The following is a 10,792-nucleotide window of genomic DNA, read 5'->3' as shown; positions in this document are numbered from 1 at the left end:
GCAGCGCCGGAGGAGCGGGGCTCGGGGCAACGTGGGAATGGGGGGCGGTAGGCTGGACCCCAGCACTACCATGACCGCCACCAAGCCGCTGTCCTCTCTACTCTGTACTCTGGGGGAAGCCCAGACCCCGACTGCGGCCAATCTGACTGTTCCCTCTTAGCTCATAAAAAGGACAGCTGGTTCACTGGTTCAGAGATACCCTGCCAAGGGAGGGCCTGGCCAGTTATGCGCACCTGGAACAAGAATACCTGGTTTATTTCCCCACAGCCCTGCCACTCACCTGCGTCAGGGCTGAGTGTGCCAAGGAGTGCCTAACTGGGCCAATCCAGAGAGGTGCCGAACAGAACTGGTCACCCAGAGAGACAGCTAGGGCCAGGCTAGGTCTCCAATGCCAGTAGCCCGGGTGCCAACAGGCTCCAGTGCTGTGAGCCTGGGGTGGGTGATAAGGCAACAGTTCCCACACAGGACTGTCACGGAGGCCCTGGATACTAAGTGGGAATGTCTCCCTCAGGTCACTCAGCACCTCATTTCCATTCCCGTGTCCTAGGCATCCTGGGTATATTGTTGGGCCCCCTTGTTTCCCCTGAGCTCAAGAAGCCGTGTAGTCTTTTCCTGTCTGACTCAGAACGTACCTGATTAATCTCTCTCTAAAGGGGTAATCATTCTCAGTGCTGGCCAGCAGGGTTGTCCAGACAGACAGCCTAGAGGGAGCAGTGCAACAGTCTTTGATGGTTCCCCAGGGAAGCCCAGAGAGCTGTGACCCAGAGCAGAGCTACTCTCTGTGAGGAATCTGAGGGATACAAAATGAAAACACCCAAACCAGGCTGCTGAGTGGAGGGACCAGAAAACAGAATTTGACAACCTAAGAACTGGACCCGAGTACGGACCATGCCTGAGATGCCTCAGTTTAAATGAGAACAAGAATATCTGCTTCCAAAAGCTGTTGTTCCTACATGAATATGGAGGGTTATCATACCTTGCCCCAGGCTCCAGTACCACGGAAAGTGGGTGCCCTGGCATTCAGTCTGGAGCAGCTGAACTCAGGGGTAGCATCCAGGCTGGCGTGGGTCCAGTTCAGGTCTCCCTCAAGCACATCTGTGCTGTGTGACATTGGCAGTTCCTTTCCCCTATCTGGGCCTCACTTCTGTCCTCATCTATAAAATATGAGCGCTAAGTGGGTAGGTAAAGTGCATGGATGAGCTACGCAAAACATGTCTGAATGTTTGGCCTGTGGGTTTCCATCTGTGATTGCCTATTAAGGTTGATGCTGGCGAAGAACCTTTGAAGACCATCTTGGAGGCCCTGTGGCATTTGCGCAGCTCACTGCCGCCCTCTGCAGGACGCTTTGATCTGTGCGGCAAGTTCCCTTTCCCAGCAGACTTCTGTAAACAGCTCACTTTGCAGGAGATGAAACTGCAATGAGGTAACCTGACTTTGGGGCTGGTGGGACAGAGAAGAGCAGGGATTCCGACAGTGCAATAATGAACGATGTTCTCATCTTAAGTAGCCTCTCCTTTAAAGTGGGTGTTATAAATCCCAACCAGGGCTGGGGATGTAACTCAGTGGTAGAGCCCTTGCCTAGCATGGGTAAAACCCTTGGTTAGCACTGAGTATGCAAAAGAAATGAATCCTGGTCCTGATCACTCTTAGCTGCCCTTTCCAGATAATCTGATCAAGTCCCCTAGTGAGTGGGCCAGGCAAAATGAGAACTCAGGCCTCCTTCCCTGGCTATCAGCAAAAGGAATCCCCCAAGGATGGAGTACTTTTGTTTCCTTGCTGACTGAGTCCCTTCGTTTTCATTTGTTTGTTTGTTTTGGGTACTGGAATTGAACTCAGGACCTCCCGCTTGCCAAGCAGGTCCTGTGCTGCTGAGCTACATCCCCAGTCCAGATCTCTTAGTTTCTAAGAGCTCATCAGGGTCCATATGATCGCTAAAGACCTGGGATAGAAAGGAGTATTTTTGTGGGGGTGGATTTCGTTTATCAATGAGATGTCCCGTTCTCTGGTTCTCGGGCCCCAGCTCAGATCCATCTTATTTATTCATTTATTTAGTTTGAGACAGGATCTTATGTTGCTCAGGCTGCCTTTGAACTTCTGCTGAATATCTAAGGCTTTAGCCAGTGCCTGGCTTTTAATATTTTATGCACAAGCAAATTCATTTCACAAGCTCTGAGCTGTGTAGTTTGGATGTGCAGGCTCCATTCTCTTGCCATAACAAGTGGTTTATTGGGCAAGCTACACATTCACCTAGTGGCTTTTGCCCACTGGTCCTCTTCTGGACCCCAAAACACTCCATCCAGGGGACTTCCCTGAAAGAGCTCCCACACTGGGCCTCTGGTCTCTTTCTGCTGACCTACCTAGCTAGCTAGCTTGCTTGTTTTCTTTCCTTCCTTGAAGAACTTTTTTTTTTTTTAAATCACCCCTCCCCTCCCAAGGAGGAGCAAGGAGTGAGGAGATACACAGAGTTTAGGTATACTTAACACCCTGTAACTCTTTATTTGGTATCTGTCCTAAATGGCCTGTGGGGACATTAGCTAGATCTAAATTCTGCAAAGATTCAGTCCATTTGTTTTATTTCCTATGTCCCTAAGTGCTCAGCATGAGTGTGTGGCAAAGCTCAGGAGAGATGCACACATGTGTGTAAATGATAAGCAGCCAGTGCTGGGCCAGAGCAGAGATGTGTGTGTCCTCGGGAAATCCAGGAGGAGGCCGAGGTCTGGGGAAGGCTTCCCTGAGCAGGTGACACGTGGGCTGGAAAGAGATAGGCAAAGCAAGGAGACTTCACATTGTCGGTGTGTTTGAGGGACAGCCAGGTTAGAACGTGAGGCTGGTGTGGGCAGTAGGGGGTGAGGTCGGAGGTGAGGCAGGGCCTTCCAGACCTGTAAGAAGTTTAGGTTTCATTCTGAATGCAAAAGATTCTTAAAAGATTCTAAGCCTGCACTGTCTGATAGAACTTAAAATGGGCATATTTTACAATCTGCATGAACAATTCAGCAGCCATTAGCTTCCCCGTATGATTACTAAATACCTAAAATGTGGCTTTGTCTACTGAATAATTGAATTTTTAGTTTCACTTTAATGAATTTAGAATGAAATAGCCACAGTGGCTGCCATATTAGACCACTCAGTAATGACTTGCAATCTGTTGGGTGGAGCGTTGGGGAGGTGAGAGGTGGGAGGTGAGAGCAGGGAGCAGGGTGAGCCGTCCAGGTCTATGGTAGTTGTCCAGGTGGGGGATGTTGGTGATCAGGACTGTGGTGGAAGTGAGGTGACTGCAGGACCATTCTGGAAATAGAGCTCATAGGACTTGCAGATGGGTTTAATGTAGGGAATGAGGGAGGACGAGCCATGGGGGCTAACGGTGGGACGCCATCTGATACAGGCAGTCAGAGCTGCGCATGGGAGGCTTCCGGAGCCCGTGGTCCATCCACAGGGAGGAGTCAGGTGGACAGAAGTTGGGTCTGCAGCACCCAGGAACATTCAATACCACAGGCAGAAGCTGGAGCGTAACTGATGAACAGCTGGTGTTTGTAGTCGTAGGGCTAGTGGTTTCCATAGTGCAGTGGTTATCACATTTGCCTCACACAGGGCTGAAGTCTCTTCTCCTGGTTGAATGAGGCCTGGGTTTAATTCTATACTACAGAGGTGAGAAGTGCAAAGGAAAAGAAAAGAAAAGAAATAAACTTTTGTTGTTTATAAGCCAGCTAGGCTATGGTATTTTGTTATAGTAGCCAAATGGGCTAGACTAAGACAGTATACTTGTTTGAGTCCATTTTCAGTTCTTTGGGGGACATATCTGGGAATGGAATTTCTGGCTCCATATGGCGATTCCATGTCTCACTTTTTGAAGAACTACACAGGTGTGTTTTTTTTCTAATTCATCCAAAGGTGCCATGTGAGTGGGCCCAGTGGCCCTGCCCCGAGAGTCTCACAGTCTTCAGGGTTCCCATGCACCCAGCCTTGGACAGATGCTCAGCCTGGAGTTCCACAGAGATAACTTCTTTCCATCTTCACAGCCATTATTCCAGTGAGGATCAGGAAATGGGGCGATCACCCCATCACACAGCAGTAAATGAGAGACACAGCCTGCCTATGTCCCAAATCAGTGTTCTTGACCAGTGGCATCAGGCAGATGATCAGATGGAGCATTACAAAGTTGGCAGGTTTTCTTCTTAGACTTACTTAAGGCTGACTGAGAGATGCCTTTTCTTGCTCCTTCCCTGTCCTGTCTATACCCTCATCACCGTCCAAGCTGGAGGCTGGGGGAAGCATGCTTCAAGCAGATGTGACTGTGTGAACCCTCTCCCAATCCATCATCTGTCATCTGTCAGTTCGGGGAGGCCGGGCGACGGTCGGAAAACAGGTCATCCGGATAGCTGTTCTCCAGTCCTGCCCACTTGCACAGTGCCCGGCTGGGGCAAACCTCTCCAGGCCTGCCGCCCCGTGAACATCTGTACGATATCCTTGCCAGTGAGAAATGAGCAGTTCTGGATGAGCAAGGGTGTGGGTCCCTGCTCCCAAGCCTGGGGCCTGAAGCTTATAAATTTCTATTTGCGACTCTACCTACCTTCTGCAGCATCATTTATTGATGAGGCCCCTACAGCCAGTATGATCCCAGTGGAGCCTCCTGAGTGCTGTTTCCAGCCTTTGCAGGGAGAGGAGGAGCTGAGATGAGATGCAATGATCTTGTTTCTAAAGGTATAGCCAGTGAGATGGTGCAGGCTCCAGCTTCCAGGAGTAAGAGGCTAAGAGCACCCTCAGGCCAGGAGTGCCCCCCACATGTGGGGGAAGGAGCCTCAGGCCTGCTTTGCCTCCCAGTCCGCCCACCATGTGTTCTAGAAGACTAAGGGTGAGCAAGCTGAATGAAAGGCTTGCCCACAGCACCCCAGGGACAGAAGCTCTGCATCCGCCTGGGACATAGGCTCAGACAGGTGGCTGGTGGCCCTGAATGCTGGGAAGGCATCTGGACGAGGGGGAGGAGGCTGGGAAGGATCTGTGTTGCCTGGAAGGAGGCGGTGTGACAGTCACACTTCCCATCTGCCCGTCAACTTCCCTCAGGGGAAGGCTAGACATATGGAAGGTGATATGGGGAGACCACAGCAGATGGCAGAGGAGCCTGGGAGCTGCCAGAAGGGGTCCTATCTTAGGGTACTGCTTAAAGCCATGGGCTTCTTGGATGGGGCCTACCCATACATCTAACCCAGAAGAGGGACCCTCTCAGAACTGTTTCTTCTGAAATCTGCCCTTTTATGCCCTGGACCTCTGTTCTCCTCTCCCCCTGCCCCCACTCTCTGGTGATACTATGGATCAAACACAAGGCCTTTGCACTGAGCTACACCTTAGTCTTTTATTTTTATTTTTAAAAAAAGTTTTGGGTACCGGTGATCAAACTCAAGACCTTGGGGTCGTGAGGCAGGCAGTGGCACCACTGACCTAAATCCCCGACCCTATTTTTAAATTTTTATTTATTTTTCAGTACTGAGAATTGAACCCAGGCCCTTTACACTGAACCACTACATCCTCAACACTTAAAAAATGTTTTTTTGAGATAGAGTCTCCCTACTCACTAGCATCTAGCTGGGCTCAGACTTTAATCCTCCTGCTTCAGCCTCACGCAGTGCTGGGATTATAGTCATGCACCACGCATGCTGCTCCTTGTCCTTGCTGTGATCTCTTCTGGGTCTGTCTGTCTGCCAGGTGTCTCTGGGAGCCCAGAACTCTGAGTGTTGGGCAGAACTGCCCAGCTTGCACCTGTGTGGCTCAGCGGTCATGGCCTTCCCTGACCCTCAGCTCACCTGTGAAATGTAGCACCTGCAGTGCAGGCTGTGGGAGGAATAAATGCAAAAATGTAGACCAGCTGGGCGGGGCGCTCTCAGAACTCAGCAATGAGGAAGAATTCGTGAATGGTGACCTTGTGAATTTAACCAGTACACCTCTATATTCGGTTGCCTACACGATGTTATCTCAGGTCTCCTGGTAAAGCCACCCTGGGACTCTGAAGAGTGAGGTTCATCTGGGAGCGGATCTCACCCATCCCCCAGGCTAAAGTGTGAGTTGGAACCATCCCAGTGGCCTTCCCTTCACTCCAGAGGCCCACAGCTGAGCTGGGAGGACAGAGCAGGCAGGCACCCCAGACCCAAGACTGAAAGAGGGTGAGAGTGAGAACCCTTCTCTGGTCACTGTGGAGCCTGCAGGGCTGGGGGACAGCCTGATACCAAAGGGGAACAGGGAGCAGGCTGTGATTGGGGAAGGCTTGGCTGGCTGGTGGACCCTGAAGACAACTAGGTGTCGTTGAGCCAATGCAAGGACATCCGTTTTATTTTAGAATTTTATTTTTTCATTTCATTTTACAATACTGAGGATAGTAATCCCTGTTCTAGTGGCAATCTTGGGTGGCCCTGGAAGGAAACACCTGATTGGGGCCCTCTTGTGTAAGGGACACAGAGCCCCAAGGGTAATGCCACGTGGAGTACGATCCCAGGCTGAGGTGGGGCAGAGGCAAAGGAGGGACCAAGAATGTGGAGAAGGTGTCAGACCTAGCTCGTCTTTTCAGCTCTTGGTTTTTCCTCATCTGTATGACAGGGACAGGAAGGTGTCTCCAGGAGAACAGAGACAAACAGATGGATGAATGGATAGACAGGGAAGAAGGAAAAGATGCTTCTGAAGCACTGGGATGTGGTTACTTGCTGTACCTTGGTGCCAGGGGTCGCTTCGCTTGGACCTGCAGAATGAGACTCACAGATTCTCTGCCCCGAAGTTTGCTGTGGAATGGTGAGATGCTTGAAGAGAATGTCTTTGTTTCAAAGGAAAAGGGTAGGAACTACACCAAAGTGATTCTGAGATGATGCTTGCTGTTTTGGTTTTTTGTTTTTCCTTCAGTGCTGAGGATAAACCCAGGGCCTCACACATGCCAGGCAAGCATTCTGCCACTGGACTACAAATCCCTATTTGATATAGTTTGCATGACCCTGTCCAAAACACACGTTGAAACGTAACCCCCAATGCAAATGTTGGAAAGTGTAGCCTACTAAGAGTTGTTTCGAACTCACGAATGCATTAATGTAATTTATCACAAGACTGGTCTGTTACAAAGATTTGAGTTCAAGTTCCCTCTTGACCTCACTCTGGTGCATCTGCTATATGATGTGGCATGAAGACCCTTGCCAGATGATACCATCTTCTTTGACTTCTCAGCCGCCAGAACCATGAGCTAAAGAAACTTGTTATAGTTCATCTGGTGTGTGGTTCTCAGTTGAGGCAGCACAAATACACCAAGGCAACACTGTGCTAACTGCCTGGGAATCGAGTCCCTTACTTTTCCCTGATGCCCATAGTCTCCCGTCCTTCTGAGTTGAATATTGAAATTGGAGAGATCATTACTGTCAAACGGGCTGCAGGAACTGGCTGGCACACCACAGTGAGCAACAGGAGAATTTAATAAACTACCACTTAATTAGTTTAGGTGCACAGGACACACCGGGCGTCCAGCCTAGAAGCTGGTAACAGCAGGACAGCACATTCCCTTCTCCCACCGCTATCCTGGGGAGTGAGGGGGGAGGGGAGGGAGCCAGCCCATGTTGGCTGGTCATTTCCATTCTGTTTGTACCCCGAAAACTTGGTCCTCCCCAACGCAACCCCACTATGCTCCCTCCCCCACAATGGACCAGGCCAGGAGGACCTCCTGTGGGAATCCTGAATGTACACCACCACTACAAAGACGGCCAGGGCAGCACTGTCAGTAAAAGCTAATTGTTGAACACAAACTAAATGACCTGTGTATGGGGCCGGTTAGGTCAAGGAGAGCGGAGTGGCTGGTGAAGGAATGAGCCGGCTGTGTGTAAGCCCAGGTGGTCCATGGGGAAGGCAGTCTGTCAGGCAGCATGCACAGCACAAGGTCACTCTGGGGAAATAAGGTAACAAATGTAGTGCTCTGCACACAGGTAAACACATCCCAGAAAGAACTGTACCAATTATTAACCAGGCTTAGGTGTCGCATGGGACCAACCAGAGGTGGTACTTCTAATCTGTATTTTATATGCTTTGTACTCGTTTTTACACTGAGCACACGATTACTTTAAAATTATGCAATTTATACAAAGAAGTGATATATATGAGCTAAAAATATAGCAAAGAAATAATGAACAGAACATGCCAGTGTTCTTGTCTGATACTTGGCAACTGCTATGATTCAGTGAACGTTCATGGGGCACAACTGGCATGCCAGGCATTAGGAGAAGGGTGCTGACTGGCATAGGCTGCCCCAAAATGCTCACCATCTCCAAGAAAACAGGGACGCTGGATGTACCCACCTACCCATGGCAAGAGGGTGGGTGTGAGTGGGCACAGACTCATGGCCACAGCGGCAGGGGGCAGTGACGAGGGGTCAGGGGAGCCCTCCCAGAGGAGCAACACAAGCGGCAGAGGGCAGAGAGGAGGGCAGAGCCTCTGGGCAGAGAGCTGGGTGGGGAGGATACCCCTGCCTGCACTGGCTGTGTAAGAGGAATGGTGCAGTCGGGAACATGCCAGACTCTGAAGGGTCCCCAGTCCTCCAGTGGTGTGTGGACATCACTACACAAGTCCTAAGAGATATGCGAGCCAGTGGGAGAGAAGCCTGGAGAGGCAACAGTACACACTGGCGGGGGTCACAGTAGGGCAGTGCCGAGGGAAGGGGGTGTACAGTGATTCACCCAAGTGTGGCCGTGTGATCTTCATCTCGGCGTGGCCAGGAAAATTTATCCTCCAGACGGGTCAGAGGCACGACTGACTTGTTCAGCCCTTCATAACCCTCCAACCAAGGCTATAGGGAGCTCAGAGATTCTAGAGAGGGTCCCCTGGTCAGGAGGGGACCAAGAAACCTTCTTGCCCATTGTCCCTGAGAGACACAGGGCTGCCCAGGGAACCTGAAGGACACCAAGCCTCAAGGTCTACCGCTCACAACTATATGTCCTGTTGATAACAGAACATTTCCAGGTGGGACAGCTCGGGCTTTCCTTCACAGGTCAGTTCTGACAAATCCTGGTTGCCTGGAACATGGTAATGAGAAGGATTCTGAAGCCACATCCAGGATTGCTGGGAAACAGTACCTTGGCAAAGGATGTGGGCCACTGCTGAGTTTGCAGGCCAGAAGCCTTTCAAGGCCGTAGGTGGTTGGATAATGACTGCACGTGGGACTGGCCTTTCAGAAGATCACTGCAGTATCCTCACTAGCAGGCTGTATGGGCCCCTGAGCAGGCAATCCTGGGTGCACTAGTGTCCATAATCTCCCTGTGAAACCTAAGTAGCCAAGACCTGGGTACACAGGCCCTCCCCACCTTGAGGGAGACAGGCTCCATGTTACCCCTCCATAGTCATAGCCCTATGCCCATGCATGTGCAGGAAGTGGGGGACCTCTGGTGCCAGCCCAGCTAACAGCAGCCTAGGCTAAAGGGCCTCTTGCTTTCCTGGGTCTCAGGTGAATTTTCCTCCATTCCTGTAAAGAGAAGAAAAATAAGTTGGCATCAGTCAAGCATCCTGAAACTCTCGCTGGTCAGGGGGCACCCCTATCCTGACAGGCACTTCCCAGGCCTATCGTGTGAAGCCTAGATAAGATGAGAGACCCAAAGGATATTCTGGATGGTAGAACATGGTGGACAAAAGCCCAGGCTAGCAGAGCCAGAGCCAGATGTTTCTGCAGAGCCTGGCACGTCCAGCTTGGCCCATGAGGAGGCTGTATGGAGGACAGGGAGGGCCCAGGAAGATGTCTGAGCTGGAAGGTGGAGCCAGGGAGGATACGGGCCTGTACAAGTCACAGAAGAGGGTCCAAAGTGGGCAACAATTTAATGAAATGGCAGGGTCTGGGTGATAGGAGGGTGGAAGATGTGGATTTTGGTCTCGTCTTTCCCCAGCCCACGCAGCCATGCCCATACGCACGGATGAGGTCTCCATCGCCGACCTGGGGCCAGGTGCTGTTCCTCTTCTCCAGGTCCTGCAGTACTGACTGCTCAAAGGCCAGGGCAGCGACACGGCTGAAGAATGCCTTCACATTCTCCCCTGGAGACCCGCGAGACAGCTGTGACCCCGGCTGCACCTCAAGACACATGTAGGTGCCGGAGCCAGGGTAGCCCCCCCAGGCTGAAGTGTGCCGCCTTCTAGAGCATCCTTGACAGTCAACAGCAACACGTGGCACCGCCTCACCCACCCACAGGGGCAGCACGGTGCTGGGGGTAGGACCTTTCCAAACCTGGCTTCCCACCTGGCCTCAGCCCCACTCGCACTCTGGCTGCCTGCCTTTAGCCACTCCTCAGACCTCTGAGCCTTTGTTTCTTGGCTCCTGAGCACCTACTATGGGCCATGTGCCGGGACAGGCAGAGCTCAGGACAGACGTGTGTCTGCTTTCCTGTAACCTTCTATGTGCACTTGGCCCTCACGTGGAGTCTGAGCATCTTCCTCCAGCTGTCGGGGAGGAGGTAGCCAGGCTCCCACACCCAACATGAACACGGGTGGTCCTACTTGGCCTACACTGAGACATCAGTGAATCTGATAAAGGAGGAGGGGTCCTCACAGGGGAGGAGGGAAGCTGGTGGGAGGGAGCAGCAGAGAGCACCAGACACAGGAACCGCCAGGTGTGTGTGGTGGGGGTAGCATTTCTACCCTCAGCTCTCAGCACCTAGCCAAATGCCTGCTGTGCCCACTTGCCCTGGGCCACTGGGCCCAATCCTGAGTCCCCTGAACCTCTGGGACCTACCATGTGCCAGGGACTGCACGTTCTTTCATTATTTATTTTAAAAATGTTATTATTTGTATTAATTTATAT

General features: G+C 51.5%; 1 protein-coding gene across 3 annotated transcripts in view; it reads right to left on the bottom strand.

The window, feature by feature from the left end:
• Positions 1-6,314: 6,314 nt before the first annotated feature.
• Rab36 (RAB36, member RAS oncogene family) overlaps positions 6,315-10,792 on the bottom strand; it is a 17,870-nt gene continuing 13,392 nt past the window's right edge. Inside the window, exons 10-12 of one of the 3 annotated variants that reach the window (XR_004516756.1) lie at positions 9,910-10,029; positions 9,084-9,469; positions 6,315-7,900 (exon numbers count right to left, since the gene is read on the bottom strand). Coding sequence is in view for 2 of the 3 variants with exons in the window: in XM_010603895.2 (XP_010602197.1) it covers positions 9,785-10,029 (245 nt within the window). In the remaining variant the exon portion in view is untranslated. The other 2 variants (XM_033762356.1, XM_010603895.2) reach the window with 2 other exon arrangements.

This window comes from Fukomys damarensis, unplaced genomic scaffold (genome assembly GCF_012274545.1).
Source record: "Fukomys damarensis isolate Sample0158 unplaced genomic scaffold, DMR_v1.0_HiC HiC_scaffold_12, whole genome shotgun sequence".
NCBI classification, from domain to species: Eukaryota; Metazoa; Chordata; class Mammalia; order Rodentia; family Bathyergidae; genus Fukomys; species Fukomys damarensis.
This window is presented reverse-complemented; position numbering and strand designations above follow the sequence as displayed.